The 18,163-nt window shown below is 38.3% G+C and overlaps 1 protein-coding gene across 7 annotated transcripts; it reads left to right on the top strand.

Moving 5' to 3' along the window:
- Window positions 1-3,703: 3,703 nt before the first annotated feature.
- Window positions 3,704-17,571, top strand: socs6.S (suppressor of cytokine signaling 6 S homeolog). 7 transcript variants are annotated; one of them, XM_041567778.1, is made up of 3 exons: window positions 3,764-3,782; window positions 8,293-8,345; window positions 15,481-17,571. In XM_041567778.1, the coding sequence occupies exon 3, from the start codon at window positions 15,602-15,604 to the stop codon at window positions 17,201-17,203; it is 1,602 nt and encodes a 533-aa protein (XP_041423712.1). In that variant the 5' UTR covers window positions 3,764-3,782; window positions 8,293-8,345; window positions 15,481-15,601; the 3' UTR covers window positions 17,204-17,571. The 7 variants fall into 7 exon arrangements, with proteins under 7 accessions (XP_018079099.1, XP_041423712.1, XP_018079097.1 ...); XM_018223608.2 differs by lacking the exon at window positions 3,764-3,782 and adding an exon at window positions 3,817-4,211; XM_018223609.2 differs by lacking the exon at window positions 3,764-3,782 and adding an exon at window positions 4,218-4,515.
- Window positions 17,572-18,163: the final 592 nt, after the last annotated feature.

Here is an 18,163-nt window from a genome sequence, read left to right as displayed (position 1 = left end):
CTTACAGGTAAAAAGTAATTATCAGACACATACTGATTTTGTCAGTAAGCAATTAACCTTATTGTATTGTAACACTTTGCAGATAGGGCTTACGTCAGAACCAAGGCTCCAGTTGCTTCAAGGCAGAAATGCTACCTGCTGCACCATCATAATGCCTAAGAGCCTACACACCAGAGATAATTGGGGTATGAATAATATTTAGGATTATATAATATCCTTAATAAAATATTATTATATTATAGACAAATAACAGCTCAGAAAATAATGACTAGTATTGGGCTTTGAAATGGAAAAAATTCTGTTCTGAAACACTGGGTCAAAATTTGACTATTCTCTTTTTCCTTGATCTTTTTTCTTTTGCTATTTTAAAAGAATCGATTTTGTTCCTCGCTACCCACAATGCAATCAGTCTGATTCACATGGCCAATGTGCTCTCTGTTCTTGTCCACACACTCATGCTTTTCAATATGCCCAGCAAACTCTGCTTCTTTCCAGACACTTTCTTACTCTTTGGAATATGTTTAGCAGTTGAGGCAACAGCCTGTGTTGTGTGACAGGGCAATTGTAATGGCAATAGAGAATTATTACAATACAGACTAACTTTGAGAGCCACAGAGGGGGTTATTAAAGGGGTTGCTCACCTTCAAAAAACTAGGGGGCAAATTTACTATAGGGCCAAGTGGCTAACGCTAGTGAAAATTTGCCAGTGTGATGTCATTTTGCCACTTTGCCGATTTACAAAAGGGTGCTGTCGTAAATTCACTAGCGAAGTAGACCTACTCTAGCGCTACCTCGCACCCTTACGCCGGGCGAAGATGCGCTCTGGCGAAGGGACGTAACTACGCTAATTCACTAACTTGCAGATTTTACTGAACGTTACCTCTTGCGCCAGACTTGACTTCGACCAGTTGAAGTGCAATATAGTAGATAGGACTTTGTAAAAAACGCTGGCGTTTTTTTTACTTTTTACTGGGTGATAGGCTGAAAAAGATCGTAAATTTATTTTGGGGTACCCTCCTTCCCCCCTACATTTGGCACATAAACTATACAGTGGTCACATGTGTAGGGTAATATAAGACCTCTATTAAATTTTATTAAAGGGATACTGTCATGGGAAAAAAAAAATTTTCCAAAATGAATCAGTTAATAGTGCTGCTCCAGCAGAATTCTGCACTGAAATCCATTTCTCAAAAGAGCAAACAGATTTTTTTATATTAAATTTTGAAATCTGACATGGGGCTAGACATATTGTCAATTTCCCAGCTGCCCACAGTCATGTGACTTGTGCTCTGATAAACTTCAATCACTCTTTACTGCTGTACTGCAAGTTGGAGTGATATCACCCCCCCCCCCAGCAGCCAAACAAAAGAACAATGGTAAGGTAACCAGATAGCAGCTCCCTAACACAAGATAACAGCTGCCTGGTAGATCTAAGAACAACACTCAATAGTAAAAACCCATGTCTTACATTGAGAAGGAAAAACAGCAGCCTGCCAGAAAGCATCTCTCTCCTAAAGTGCAGGCACAAGTCACATGACCAGGGGCAGCTGGGAAATTGACAAAATGTCTAGCCCCATGTCAGATTTCAAAATTGAATATAAAAAAATCTGTTTGCTCTTTTGAGAAATGGAATTCAGTGCAGAAGTCTGCTGGAGTAGCACTATTAACTGATGTGTTAACAGAGGTAGTTTTTTTGATGCTAATTAAGCATCGCTAGCGTAACTTTGGACTGCTTATCGTATTATCGGTAGCTCAACTTCGCAACCGTTTAGTAACCTTTGCACAACTTCAGATCTTTTCGGAATTTGCGCAGCCCTGGCGAAACTACGGCTAGCGCATTTTCGCCACATAGTGAATTTGCCCCTAGTAGTTTTTTAAATAGATCACCAGAAATAACTTCTTTTTACAATTAGTTTCTATTTCAATGTGTCACTGTTTTTCTAATAACGTATTTTTCCAATTACATTCTATTTTCTATGTGTCACTGTTTGAAGTGTAAAGTATGTATGTATATTTTTATTTGTAAAGCGCTCCTCAAGGGCAAAGCACTGTACAGCAAAACAATAAATTTGTTGGCATAAAAAGTAACAATATGTGCATTATTAGAAATACAATTCACATAGATATAAAAAATATAATTACAATTCAGATTAAGTGCTCAGTGTCAAGGAAACTAAAGGCTAGAGGACCCTACCCTGTAGGACTTACAGTCTAAATGGGAGGGTAACATACAGACACAATTCAGAGGGGTATTAAGGTGCTGTGGGTTACAGTTTATTACACTGTTATATAAGTGCCAGTTCAGGTGTTATCCAGGTGCTCCCAGAGGTAGTCTTTGAGTTTTGTTTTAAAAACATTGAAGGAGGATTCTCTCCTGAGAGATTCAGGAATAGCATTCCAAATGTAAGGAGTCGCAAGAGAGAAGGGTTTGATACGGGAAACAGCAGTAGTAGTGGGGGGTACAACCAAGCGGTTGCTCTGAGAGGAGCGGAGGTTTCGGGCAGGAACATATAGAGAAACAAGAGATGAGATGTAGTGTAATTTTTCATTTTCAAAAGCAGCTCTGGGAGGGGCGGTCGCCGACCCTGTAAACTTTTCTAAATTGATACATTTAGTTGATACATTTCTTATCTTTGTCCCTGCTGGGCAGAATCTCTGTGTTTCTTTACAGGCAGCTGTTAGAATTGATACAATAGTTGCTAATATTCCTGAGATGCTGCTGAGAAATGTATCAACTCAATGTTTCAAAATTGTAACAGTTCAGAGTCTGCACCTGAATTACTGAGCTGCCAGACTCAAACACCAGAGACAAGAACATTCAACTTTAAACTTAGCTTTTGGAAAAACAGTAAAAAATAAATAATGGTAAGTAATTGAAAAAAGTCTTTATTTCTGGGGATTAAGATACAGGGGATTAATACCTGAGGGGCGAGAGGCTAGAGGGTGACAATTCAATTTTATTTTTACTGGCTAGAGCATAGGTAACACAAAATGGAGTTCTACAGCTATTTTGAGGCTTAAAAATAATACTTCATTTCAGGGTCATGCCCTCCTAAAAATCTGAGTATGGGGACCTTCCCCATAGGGTAACATTGGTGCTTGGTAGGGTTTTAGGTGGCGAAGTAGGTGGTCGAAGTTTTTTTTAAAGAGACAGTACTTTGACTATCGAATGGAAAGTTTTTTTCCTTCTAATCCTTCACTCGAGCTAAGTAAATGTGCCCCTGTGGGTTGTATTCTCTTAAATCAGCCATTTCTGTCCACGAATTGTGACAAATCTGCCCCCTGTTTGCACAATACACACTAGGGGCATAATTATCAAGGGTCGAATTTCGAATTGAAAAAACTTCGAAATTCAAAAAGACCAACTGAAAATAAGTCAAAGGGTTTTTTTTTTAGTCGAATAGCTCCGTATTCAGCTGAATTCGAATCGTACGAAGGAATAACGCATTTGAACAAATTTGATTCAAAGTTTTTCCCAAAAAAACCCTTCGAAGTCCACCAATTGACTCTAAATAGGTTCTAGGAGGTCCCCCATAGGCTAAAACAGCAATTTGGCAGGTTTTAGATGGCGAATGGTCGAAGCTGCCCACAGTTGCAATCTCCCCCCCCCTGTGGCTCATTCCTCAGCCCTCCCTCTTCGTCGTTATTACAAAAGCCCACCCTCCTCAGCACATAAGCCAGGCTGATAGCTGAGGATGGAGGGCTTTTGTAATGAGGACTAAGGAGGGAGGAATGAGACACGATGGAGAAAGATTGCAACAGCAAATGTGGGCAGCACGGAGGTGTGACTGCAGTTTCTACATGAAACTGAGTAGAATAAGAGACGAATCTGCATACTTTTCTTTACGAGAGCGCATTCAGGAGCTTGTGTTCTCCTGATTATGTCCTAAAATGCTTTCCGTATCATTCTAATAGGTCACCCCCCCCCAGAGTGCCAAGCCCTCCACAAACTACAGCAAGTTATAGGCACTTCCGATTAGTGAACACTAAACTACTCATCCGTAACTCCCTCCCACCTTAGGAGTATACGTATCGTGTCACTGCGTTTTTTGCGTGCAGTCGTGACGCCACAATCTCGTGAGATGAGATTTGTGACGTCGGGGTTTGCTGTCCGGCAGGAGCCAAGGAGCTGGATATTAACGGCGTTGCGGGACGTTTAAGCATTGGTCCGGTGCTGCGGGTTGTGTAAAGAACACTGGAACTGTTGGGCGGTATGAAACTGTAGTTCTTTGTCAAAAGAAATTCCTGACGTTCCATTGCCTTTCTCTTTTCATTGCTGCTGCTGCTTTAGTGGGAAACCCATTGTCGTTCGTATCATTATTCACCCTAAGCAAACATTTTTTTTCCGGCGTTACCTTTTGTTTGTTTGTTTTTTTAGTTTTGTATAGAATAACAGTCTCTTGTGAGCGTTGAGGTCTCGCCATGGGGCTATCTGTGCCTGACAATGGCACTTCTACAGGCCTACAAGCTTGTAATAATCCCAAACTACTGACACAATGGACTCATTGCCCTTAAGTGAGTGAAACACGAGCTAAGTATGAATAAGCAGCACGTTTTGGCAGTGTAGTCATGTGACAGCTGCTAACATTGCAAGATATATATATATATTTATATAATACACAAAAGCCATGAACATCTTGTAAATTATATCCTTATAAATGGTGAGTTCTGATGTCATCAGTTATAAACGGTGAGTCTGATGTCATTTCTGTCACATGACTCACTGAAACTTGTGTATTATAATAAATAAAGTACCCCCTCTTGTAAATTATAAGGATATTATAAGTTACCTCGGAGTTCCATGACCTGTATAAAAACACGCTGCCTTCGGCCTCATGTTTTTGTATGGTAATGAAACTCCTTGGTAACTTATAATATCCTTATAATTTACAAGAGGGGGTACTTTATTATATATATATATATATATATATAACAGTTACTCGTGTTGCTCATATGTTTCCAATTTATGGTCCTTATTATAGTTTTATTTCTTGAGGTTTTCATAAAGTGTTTGTACAGGAGGCATTCTAAGAGCATTCCTCCCGACAGACTCGTAAAAAGCAGATGTTTATTGAAGTCCAAAAAAGTTGAAACATGTAAAGGAAAACTATACCCCTCACACAATGTAGGTCTCTATAAAAAGATATTGCATTTTGCAGCTCGTATGTCAAACCCTGCTTTGTGTAAATAAACCATTTTCATAATTATATACTGTTCCAGTAGTATGTGCCATTGGGTAATCACAAATAAAAAAAAAATTGGCATTTAAAAAAAACCAAGGGCAGCCCCCTGGGATCGTATGATTCATGGTGCACACAAACAGACCATACATGTTAGGTCACATGAGCCAATTAACAGAGTTCTGTCTTTTGCTTCCGCACTTATACCTGTTATAGTTGTATTATTTCTGGTCAGGTGATCTCTGAGGCAACACACAGACTATCACGAAATGGTGCTTCAAGGCAAGAGATGTAAAAGGGCAATATTTACTTAAACATATATTCCAGTTTGATGAGATTCTTTAACATGCCACTTAATTTGATATGAATTGTTGCTCAAGTATTCATTTTGGGGGTATAGTTTTCCTTTAAAGGTATCACTGGGACACAGTATGAAGAGAGCCATACACCGTTCTACAAAACTACCAAGTCGTCTCTTCCTGGCCAATTCACTAGCTAATCGGCCAATGCCAACTGCCTGCCTAACCATCATATAGCCAAATATGGTCCAGGTATCTTTTGAGGCAAATGTGACACTTTTGTCACGACTGAAATTGCACATTGATGCAGTGTTTAGTAAAGTTATAGTCTTATAGTGTATGCTCCGCTTCCCTTTCTCTATTTCCTACTATTTTTTGCTGTGGTGTGTATAAACGTGGTTCTATGTGAAAACCATGTTTCCTATGAACTTGCAGACTGCCCCTCACCTTCACTAGAAGAATGATAGCACTTGAGATATACCCATGAGAACATCTTCTGTGTGGCATTCATGTGATACTTAGGTGTGGCATTCATGTGATACTTAGGTGTGGTATGAAGTGCTCTTGTAGTAGTTGGAAAGTCATCAGCACTATAGTCTTATTTTTGGCATTTTATTGCAGGACTGCAGAGATGTCAACTTTCCTTTTGTCTATATCCAATTTCTATTATGTGCCTGGGCACAACCCAACTCTGTCCAATGCTGCCTTTATTACTGTTAAATGTATTAGAGTTGGTGGGGTTTTCAGTTTTGGCTGTAAAAGTGAATCCAGGTGCAGCTATAGGAAGTGGGAGACTGTGCTCTTACTGTAGGTGAGCGGAGGTAAATCTTTGCGACTCTCAAAAATTTGTGAATGTGTGGCTTTTACATAGTGCACCTGTTTGATACTGTTGCTGAAACTTTGTGCCTATAGACCCCAGCTGGAGATGTAAATAGCCAGCTATGGTTTATATATGGACAGGACTGTAAAATCGGCTATTGTGTTTGAGCATTCTGTTATAACAAATATATATATATATATTTATATATGTATTATCAAAACAGGGGGGTTGTGGGAGCACTCTAAAGGCTTTAAAGTACATATATATATATATATATATATATAAGTATAATAAATGCTATTGCATATGTACCCAAATAGGGGTTATTTTGTTACAAAGTTATGATCATAAAATTGATAAGCCACCATACCACGTCAAGGTAAACCCCGAATGGCGGTCCCTAACTTGTTTTATTTCTTATGTGCATTTTAGCATTACCTGTAATCAATGTCCATTGAACGCTGTTTTTTCACTGAGGGCTAAATTCTCCCCAGCCAGCAATCAGGCTTTTAAAGGAGAGATATTCCCAAAACAAACGCCCAATTTTAAAAGCATAGGATCACCACTAATTTAAAGGGGGGGTATGGGGTGCTACAACCACTGAAGCTATGCCACAGCTTCCGGCTAAATATACAATATCAAAACAGGGGGGAGAGATATATGTATATATGAATATGTGTGTATGTATGTGTGTGTATATATGTATATATATATATATTTTTTTTTTCTTCCCTTGTAACAGTCTTTGTATGTATCAGCTAATGAATTACTTCATCTCCAAGTGCCTGATAACAAGCTAAGTGTGGGAGGAAACCCAATCAAGCATGGGCTAACCTGCAAAATCCTTGCAGTTAATGCCTTGGTTGGAATTAAACCTAAGATCCAGCTCTGCACTGTTCGTGCAGTGCCATAGAAATACTATTCTGTTTTAAAGAAAATATATTGCCCCTTTTTATGAGTTCATTCCGTTCGGCTTTGGCAAATAGGTGCTGAAATATAAATGTTGTGTTTTTTGTTCATGTTTTTAACCAGACATGCATGATTTCATAAATTGAAACAAAACCATGGTTGTGTGTCTGTGCGTCTGTGCTGCAGGAACCCATTCTCCAGCCCATTAATGTTCACAGAGCTATCCAACCTCCACTTGTTCCATTGTGAAGTAATGCACTTTGGGACTTGAAGTCCCTATGCTTTCCAGAGAATCTGTGCACCAACTGCTGTGGAAAGCTGAGAGACTTCAAGTCTCAGGATCTATCACTTTACAGTAATAACAAGTTGAGAGAGGACATTAGCCCGTGAGGCTAATTGGGGAGTTTGGAAATGGTTCTTACAAGTACAGTGCTTTGATTATTATAGGTAGAAACATTAGCTCTGCACCTTGGTTTGCAGCATTAACTTGTGTGCTATAATTATTGAGTATAGCTTATTGAGAGGACCATGTATAAAGTAATGTTATTAAATGCACTGTGAAACTTTTTGTGCACAGATTAACATTGGAGCCCTCCAGAAACTTTAAAGGAGAAGGACAGTTTATTGCCAACAGATTAGCCACAATAGCACAAGCTAGAACACTATATTTATTCTGCAGAATGCTTTACCATACCTGAGTCAACAGCTCTAGACACTGTCTCTGTTTGTTTAGGATAGAAGCTGCCATATATGCTTGGTGTGACATCACTTCCTGCCTGAGTCTCTCCCTGCTCACTCATAGCTCTGAGCTCAGATTACAGCAGGGATGGGAGGGGGAGAGGAGCAAACTGAGCATGCTCAAGCCCTGCCCTGGAGGTTTATGCTGAAAACAAGTCTGATACAGAAGCCCATGAGTACACAATAGAAGGAAAGAAATGTGCTGTTTCTTTTGACAGAGTACTCACAGCTGCATTATTTTGAGGGTTTACTGGTGTATTTATATAGACTTTTCTGATAAAGCTTACTTAGTTTTAGCCTTTCCTTCTCCTTTAAAGCTATAATGTGAATTATTTTATAATTAAAGGTACTGCAAGTTACCCAAGAGCACCCTAATAAAGACATTTTCTGTGAAAATTGGTGAGTGTTTAATGTATATTTTTTTTCTGGTTGTCTTTTGACCAATTATTTAGTTAAGATTGGTTTGCACCATGTTTTGATAGTGCATGAGTATTCGAGAAAAAAAAACAGGATTACTGTTCATATTACTCTTTCAAACCCCCATTCATTTTGTATAAGTACCAAGGTAGCAATTGTATTAGTTATAGATATGGCTGCTGCAGATTACTATATCAGACATGCCTGGTGAACCTTCTTGTGAATAGTACTTGTGGCTCTAACAATGCTTGTGGCTCTTTGTTTGTGTTGCACCTGATCACACTGGCACTGTAAAAGCAGTTTGTTTGTGGGGTGTTCATGCCTATGTTTTTTTGGGGGAAGCTATCTTGGGCAATAGATTAGTGATGTGCGAGTCGAGAAAAACTGGACCCTAATCCGTCGAGTGCTCCTATTTATATACCTCTGCCCAACCTTATGTGACATCACGTAAGGGGGTGGGGCATGCCAGAGCGTGAGTATATAAAAAGGAGCATGAAACTTAGGAACACGTCAAATTTTGGTTAATTAGATATTAACATAAGTCTATTATAACTGCAGAACAAAACTGAGTCAGAATCACCACTTTTGCTAATGTTGACGTTAAGTTTATCTTCCATTGTAAGACTTCTGAACATCGACAAAAAGGTATTCTAAAAATACTATCTAACTTTCTGTTCACCTCATTTAAGGAGAAGGAAAGGTAAAATATAAATAAAGCTTTATGGATTGCCCCTTAAGTGAAGAGCTACTTACAGTAATGATGCCTCTAAAAGAGTTCCTGTTCAGCTGTATGCATAGATCCATTGTAAAATATTGAAAAGTGCATAAAATATAAGACATCCCTCTGCTGATAGAAAACGACACAACAGGGCTTGCAGATGCGCAGAATAAATCATCCAAGCCCTGCGCATTAGGCCAGCAATGACGTTCTGGTCATGTGGTAAAAACGAATGTCATCGATGACCTCCCCTTCATTATTAAAGGAGAAATCGACTTGTGGGGAAAAAACCTGTACCCCCCCCACCCCAGGTATACCTCCGACCCTCCTCCTCCCCCAGGCTAACTACGCCCCTGGGGAAGTGCCCCATACTCCAAACTTAACCCTTTGCGCAGATTCTTCCAGCGAAGTTCCGCGTGTCCATCTTCCGGCTCCTCGGTAAGATGACTGAGAGATCGACAATCCGTGTTATTCCGCGCATGCTGCTCTAACTGAGCATGCGCAGAAATATCGATCTCTCAGTCAGCTTACAGAGGAGCCAGAAGATGGATGCGTGGAACTTCGCTGGAAGAATCTGCGCGGAGGGGTAAGTATGGAGTATGGGGCACTTCCCGGGGGGGGGGGGTAGTTAGCCTAGGTGGAGAAGGGAGGGAGGTCTACCTGGGGTGGGGGGTACAGGATATTTTCCTTTAAGCAGCAACACCAATGGTCGTGACAGGTTACCATAGCAATGTGATTGTTGTTCCACGTTTCTCCTCTTGCTTTAGCTTGGTAGCTTCTCTGAGCAATCCTCAGAACAAAAACGAAAGTGTTTTGTCTGGCTGGGGTCTATATTGGGCGTTGAAAGTGTGACATGAAGGAGTCATAGGGAGGAATTAAGTTGCCGCATGCACACTTTCAGACCGGGAGAAAGAAGATATGATGTGACCTTAAGTAAAATGGCAGCCGCAAAGTCCACAGTGGTTTTTTTCAATGTGCCTGTACAATTAAACTAAACCGAATTTGCTACTCAAACTATGGCGTTTCCGGAGGAGGGAATGCACAGTTTGCAGTAACAGTATAAAAATACATTTCCTTTTCCTTTAATACAAAGTTTGCATTGATGCGAAAATGTTTTCTAATTCTGCTCAAAAAGTGACTGGAAGAAAGATATAGGTGCTATTTTATGGGCTTTTACCTGCTCTTGAGGTCTCATTATTTTATTTCCGTATGTATCTTTTGTATTGTATTATATTAATCTACAAATCTTTTGATTGATCAAGAAATAGCTTGTTTTAATTGCATACCATGCTACAGTTTTTGTAATTGTTCCTAGCAACCTTTTTATTCATATCTAATTTTAAGATTAAGTTCTTCTGGTCTGATATGTTATTTAACTGTGGTGTGCTGTATACTGGAATTTTAATTTGAATGTTTCCTATGAAAATTATGTAACTCTGGATACCTTAAATGAACATAGTTTGTGATTTTTTTTTTTTTTTTCCTTGTGGTTTTTAAATGGCATCTATACCTTTCTAACAATTCTAATTTCTTCTCATTTCTTGGGTGTTGGCTAAGGAACGTTTAATCTATTAAGGGGTGTCACTACACAGGAACATTAAGGCATAATTTTTACTTAATTTAATCTTCTTTAGCTCCCTATTAAACACAAGTGAACTGAAAAAATTATGGTATCCTTAGCTGAGAAGAAATTCTCAATTTATTTTCTTGTACTTAAATACAGTAGGTAATATTTTAAAAAGCAGTGTATTTTTTGCAAAATGTATATGTACTTCTGAAATAGTATAAATTAAGTAATAATCTTTCCCTTCCCCAGCTGAAGCCTTTGTTAGACTATGAGTTGAAGATAAGCTAACTATACAGGCACTTCTCAGTGGACTTAAGATTTGTTTCAATTGTGCTTATATGGACCAGAAGCAGGATGGGACTTTTCTCTCTGCTTGTATTTTTAATAGGCAGGAGGAGAGAAACGGATCCGCTCCTACCGTATATACTCGTGTATAAGCCGAGGTACCTAATTTTACTTACGAAAACCTGAAAAACTTATTGACTCGAGTATAAGCCTAGACACAACTAAGACCGTTGGACAAGCAGGTATAGCCAGTAATTTTTTGGCAAAATTAAACTACATTTCATTCTTTTTATTAACAGAAAGTTGCCATGTATAATATACATTGTGCTGCAATCACTACAGCGCAAAACTAAATCACTGAAAATGTGTCCCCCCCAGTGGATTTATATTACCATACAGACATTTTTCAGCTGAGACAAAATATACTGAAAGAAATATATTGAGAAGACAGCTGCCTTACCGGAATAAATTTGCTCTAACAGGAGAGGAGAGGAAGCTGCTCCCTGTAGTAGGCGCCAAGTGCCTTCAAAGATTTTTCGCCGGTGTTGCCGGGTTGCCCAGAGTTTTTATCGGGTGGGAGGGGAAGCTGCTCTCTGCTGCTGGGCCCATTAAAAGATTAATTCATTCGCTGGGGTAGGGGCGAGCCGGAGATGCTGGCAGGCGGAAGGGGAGAGCCGGCGATACTGCTGTCTGCAGCAAGCGCCTGGCCCCTTCAAGATTTTTTGTCAGGGGCGGCCCTGAGTTACTGGTGCGCAGGAGGGGAGAGTCGGGGATACTACTTACTGCAGCCGGCGCTGTGCCCCTTCAAGATTTTTCGCAGGGAGGTCCGGGCCCAGAGTTGTTATGTCGCTGATGTCGCATGATGATGTCACGTGCGCACCACCGCGACTTCAGCCGGCAGCGCTCCACACACTTCTTGTTTAAAGTTCCGCACTGCTGCTCCTCCTGCGCCGGAAATCAACGCCATTGTTTCTGGCTGGGAGGGGGGTGTTCCCCATTAGCTCCTAAGGATCGGGCCCAATGGATGGGTTGCGGGCCCCATCCGGGGTGCAGGGGCACGGGACTCCAGTCAGTAGCACAGCTACAGATCATGTGGGATACAGATTCAAAGTTCCTCTGCAAATTTACCGGTAAGGCAGCTGTCTTAATATACCTGTTTCATGTACCAGAGATTTTTTTTAATGACCGAGTATAAGCCAAGGTAGGATTTTTCAGCACATTTTGGGTGCTGAAAAACTCGGCTTATACTCGAGTATATACGGTATATGCTTCTGGCTTTAGCTGCACTGACACAGCTTCAGTCTAAGTACAGTTATGTGGAACAAAGAAACAATAGTTATAGTATTGGATGATCGGGCATAGATTAATTTTATATTAGTGGCATTGATATGATTTGAGAAGGATAGGAAATAGACTATTTGCAGCCAAAGTGCCAGATCAACTAGGTTAATGCCATTAGATGTAATAAAAAAAGGATTATAAGAGCCAGGTTTGGGTGTGTAGTCTAAGACATCTGTGGCAAATGAAGGGATGTCATACAGGTCCAAAAGTCCAAATAAACAGATGTCGTCTCCTAAAAAAAAAAGAGAAAATTTCACTAGGAAAACTACAGGTGGCCGAGTACAGAGGCTGATCCTTTAATTCTGTTTAGTGAGTGGTGCACTCACTAAACAGAATTAAAGGATCAGTTGGGTAGGAATAATGCCATGATTCTGCTTTATTATGAATACCAAGCAAATGCACAAGTTGTATTAGAATGTTATTAATGATTAGGTCATTTAAAGGGGAACTGTCGTGAAAATAAAAATTTAATGTAAGCTTTAGTATATTGAAATAAGAAACTTTCTAAATACAATCAATTAAAAATTCGGTACTGTTTCTAAATAAGTTCATCTTCACTATTCATCTCTCAGCATCAGTTTCTCTTCAGTCTCTCTTCATGCAGCAGTTGGGTGTCAGATATTCATTGACCGTTAGATCCAATATAACTTATAGGGGGCTCCTTTTGCCTAGACTATGTATTAGAGCTCACTCTGTTAAAATCACCAGGCAGCATGTCTCTCTACATTTAGAATTTGTGTAAAAGGCATTTAATTTGTTAGATTTTGTTTCTACTGGAATCCTGAATTTGAATACATCGGCTAGGAAAGGAAGCCCCCCCCCATAAGATATATTGGATCTAACTGTCAATGATTTTCTGACACCCAACTGCTGCATGACGACAGAATGAAGAGAAACAGATGCTAAGAGGGATAGTGAACATAAACTTGATTTCAGAAACTATGCAGGATATTTAATTGATTGTATTTATAAAGTTTCACTTTCAAGATTGTTCCCCTTTAAAGGGCCCCTTTCAGATTTATTGGAATTGGACCACATTAGTGAAGTGATGGTATTTTTTTAATCTATCTGTCATAGAGGCTGTGTTTCAGCTGGGTCAGTAAGTTGTTGACTCTGTATCTAACGTTGGCATGCATATGGCTAACAAGGTTTTGCATATTTACTGAAACTCTGGATTTTTCTTCAGGATAGGAATATGTTTTAATATATGTGTATAATTTTATGCGGCTTAATTTTACCACTTTCTCTTTCTTGCTTCTGCATTGTAAAGTATGCTCAAGCGTATGTCACCTTTCTATTTGAATTACTGCTTTTACACACTCTGTTTAATTGGCTGTAATTAATGTAAAAAGGGGGAAGGCATCAGGATGCCAGCATAAATTATAGCTTTGTTTTTAACAAGCCATGGAGGCATTATTTCACAAGCATGTTTTTTTTCTGCAGTTTGAATTAACATTGCCAAGAACAAATGCACATGCTGAGTTCTCTACTTTTTTTATATTCAGTGTACTGTATGCCTGCTATAAATATGCAGAGTTATGCAGTATCATGCAAGGGAAGTGTCTTAACACATTTGGAATGAACTTTAGTCACTGAATATATCATGCCCTAAACATGAGTCAGACCAAAGCTTCCACCATCGTAACAGAATACAAATATTTAGCTGTTTTCAGAATCATATTAGTATTATATGGTCAGTAAAACAGGCTAAAAGGCTGGAAAATGAAAGGGCAACTAACTTTCATGAGCAAGAATGGGAATATTTTTAGATTTCAAATTGCATTTTTATGGGAAAGTATTTGACCCATAACAGCTTAGCAGGGAAAAAAAATGTTTTTTCCACTAAATCTTTTTCCAACCGAGACTAAATATGTGGTCTGATTTTACCTCTTATTAGAGCTAGCTCACTTTCTTCCATAGACACTTTGGGGCAGATTTATTAAAATGTGAAATTACAGTTTACCACAGAAAAACTCTAACTTTCACCCATTGATCATTATAATTCTAAAAATTCTCATAGAAATGAATAGAAAGTGGGTACGTTTTTGAAAAATCTAATTTATAAATTATTTATAAATTTCCCCTTTATATTCAACTCCTTCAGCTAGTGGGCTCTAATTCTATATTAATAACATTTGGGGGGTTATTTACTAAAACTTAAATTTATCTCGTATTTTTATGAAGCCAAGCTTGACTAAACTCCAATCCACGATTTTATTATCTTATTTATAAATAAAATAAAAAAAGTTGGGTCGGAAAAAAACTCAAAATCTAGAGAACACGAATCAAATGACTTTTTAGGATTTGAATCGCTTGATTTTTTCAGGTTATCCCCAAATTTTTTTAGATTATTAGAGGAAAACCAGCGCCGATCATAATATCTAGAAGTCTGCCATTGACTTCTACATAACCTCGACAGGCTTGAGATGGAGGATTTTCAGATTTTGACTTTTTGCAGCTTCAGGGTATAATAAATCTCTACAAATTGGGAGTTTTTGTCCAAAAAACTTTGACCATAAAAAAAAATCCAGGATTAGTAGATAATCCCCTTGTTGAACCACTTGTGAATAGCAAGGGACTGCTAGTGGTGTGTTGACACAAAAAGGATAAAGTGATTGTCCAATAGGTATTTGGAACTACATTCTGTCATGCAGGTACAAAAAATGACTTTTCAAAATGTAAAGTACTTTTTTCTAGAATCAAATTGTCAAAATATTGTGTAATATTTCACAATATTAAAAACCTCAAGTATTGTGTCCACAGTGCCTCATTTCTGTTATGTGCAGTCTGTGTTCTCTTTGTGCTATTATCAGAAATAATTTTTTATAGAATAACTTTAAAAAAGCATAAAAGGAATAACTTCTCACATTCAACACAAACATTTTTTTTTCTTTTTTGTTTTTTTGAACGAAAATACTTTAACATTTATGACCTTAACTTTCTTTAATGCTTGATAAAATCTTTGTGCTGACAACTCTGACCTCTACCCATGCTGATGCAAAAAATAAGAACTACTTGGATGAATAAGCAGAATGGTTTGGTTGTCAAAGTATTACTTCGGAAATTCTAATAGGTCCCAGAGGGTTAGAAATAGAAACGGCTTAATCCACATACTGGCAAACCTTTCAGAATTAGGTATTTCTTAAAACATATTGTTCTTGCAGAACAATTTCTAATTTTCTTATTTTTATGTTTTTATTTTTTAGGTGATGGTTATAAAACCTAAATGACGCCTTACATACAAAGAAAAGGTGTAATTAATGGCAATGTGCAACGACTAATCTACTGGAAAAGTCCAAAAGAAAAAGCATCTGCTTGTTTGCCACAATGAAGAAAATCAGTCTAAAAACATTTCGAAAGTCTTTTAATTTCAATAAAGGCAAAGAAGAAAATGACTTTGTAATGGTACAGCAGCCATCAATGACAAACAATTTTGGGAAAGATGACTCCTTGTTTGGTAGCTGTTATGGTAGAGATTTAACAGGATGTGAAATAAGTAGTGAGGATGAAAAAAATGGGAAGAATAGGCCAAAAAGCGAAAGCTTGATGGGTACTTTAAAAAGGCGTCTTTCTGCTAAGCAGAAACAAAAAGGAAAGAGCAGTACATCTGGAAACTGTGCAGAGGAAGATACATTTTCATCATCTTCTGCTCCTATAACTTTAAAAGATGTCAGAGCACAGAGGCCTTTACGATCAACGTCCCTCCGTACACACCATTATAGTCCAACTCCTTGGTCATTGCGGCCAACCAATTCTGAAGAGACTTGCATAAAAATGGAGGTTAAAGTAAAGGCATTGGTTCACTCATCTAGTCCAAGCCCAGCACTGAATGGAGTTCGAAAGGACTTTCATGAGTTGCAGTCAGATAATGTTTTTCAGGAACAAAGTAATGCATTGAAAAGTACTGAGTCACAAAATGGAGACTTGCATCTACATATTAATGAACATGTGCCTGTAGTTATAGGACTTATGCCTCAGGACTATATACAGTATACTGTGCCTTTAGATGAGGGAATGTATCCTTTGGAAGGATCACGTGCTTTCTGTTTAGACAGTTCTTCACCTATGGAAATATCAACCATACCTTCTCAAATTAGAAATAGTTTTCATGAAGATGAAAATCAGTTAACACCAGATGTAGCCGTGGCACCAGACATATTTGTGGACCAGGCTGTTAATGGTCTGTTGCACACAACCAGCGGAGTCCTGTTTCAAAACTCCAGGGTTAATCACAATGATGTCCCTCCACTTTCACCATTGCTACCTCCTGTTCAAAATAGTCAGATCCCAAGGAACTTTGCAGGACTTAATAGCACAGATGGAAACATAGCTGAAAATATACGTTGTCATTTGAATTTTGATCCCAGTACTGCTCCCGGTGTTGCCCGTGTTTATGATTCAGTGCAAAATAGTGGACCTATGATAGTTACAAGCCTAACGGAAGAACTTAAAAAACTTGCCAGACAAGGTTGGTACTGGGGACCTATAACACGTTGGGAAGCAGAAGAAAAGCTGGCTAATGTTCTGGATGGTTCTTTCCTGGTTCGAGACAGTTCTGATGACCGTTACCTTTTAAGCTTAAGTTTTCGATCTCATAGCAAAACACTTCATACTAGAATTGAACACTCAAATGGAAGATTTAGTTTTTATGAACAGCCAGATGTTGAAGGACACACTTCAATAGTGGAGCTAATTGAACATTCCATCAGAGACTCGGAAAATGGAGCTTTTTGCTATTCCAGGTCTCGAGTGCCAGGATCTGCAACATATCCAGTAAGACTGACAAATCCAGTGTCACGGTTTATGCAGGTGCGATCTTTGCAGTACCTGTGCCGCTTTGTCATACGTCAGTACACAAGAATAGACCTGATTCAAAAACTGCCTTTGCCAAACAAAATGAAGGATTATTTACAGGAGAAGCACTACTGAACTTAAGGGAAATTTGCAACTTGCACTTTGGGAACAAAGAGATTTAAATACAGTTTACAAACTTGCATTCATATCCGAATATTTTGCTACCTTACCAATATTTTAATTATTTTTTTTTGGAGGGGGGGGGGAGTTAATGAGTCTAATGCTTATTTTCTTCATTTTTTATTTTGAAAGAAAATCTCAGCAATTGTGTGAAGCCACCATTTTATCAGCATTCAGAAATAATCACAATGTGAATTTATTAGTCTCTTATTTTTTCATGTTGTTAGCTGCTATCCACTGTGACTATTATGCATCAAAAGCACACATTTAATGTGTTCTTGCCACCGCTGACATTAAATTAAACATGTAGATTTGGAACTTTACCTGTTTTATTATGCTTCTTTTTATGGTTTAAATGTATAGACATATTTTTATAGAGTTAATGTAAAACCTTTTAATTTCTTATCTGTCGAGACGGTTCTAAAAAAAATAAAGCAATGCAATGTTCCTTTGTATACACAGTAAAACAAATATTTACTCCTCTTGTGATGGCAACGTATGTAGCACTTGGAAGGATAAACCAATATATTACCAAGGGCTATTTAGAATGAATAAATATGCTGAATATGCTAACTAAAAGCACATTTAACAACAACCATGGAAAAGCAACTGAAAACTAAGGTTTTGTGTATACATTAAAATTATATTAAATGTTGCTTACTCTAGAATTCTGCATTTAGAAACTCTCAATTGATCCTCTCCTTAATTTTTTTTTAGGGGAATGTTAAATTAAGTTTTATGAAAAAACAAAATGGGCAACTGTAAATCTTGTGTGTGGACAAGTTGGCTATATAGTACTTCATTTGTAATAAAGTTTTACCAGATATAGTAAGTAAACCTGTTCCAGCCAACCATTTGGCACTCAGACCAAAAAATGAAAACGGAGTTCACAACGCTGGGTAAAAATTGTTTTTC

Source organism: Xenopus laevis, chromosome 6S (assembly GCF_017654675.1).
Source record: "Xenopus laevis strain J_2021 chromosome 6S, Xenopus_laevis_v10.1, whole genome shotgun sequence".
NCBI lineage: Eukaryota > Metazoa > Chordata > Amphibia > Anura > Pipidae > Xenopus > Xenopus laevis.
Note: the sequence above shows the minus strand (reverse complement) of the source record. Positions and strands in the feature narration are given on the sequence as shown.

Bases quoted from the DNA above. Each gene is read 5' to 3' on its own strand.
- socs6.S (XM_018223610.2), top strand. From the start codon at position 15,602: ATGAAGAAAATCAGTCTAAAAACATTTCGAAAGTCTTTTAATTTCAAT.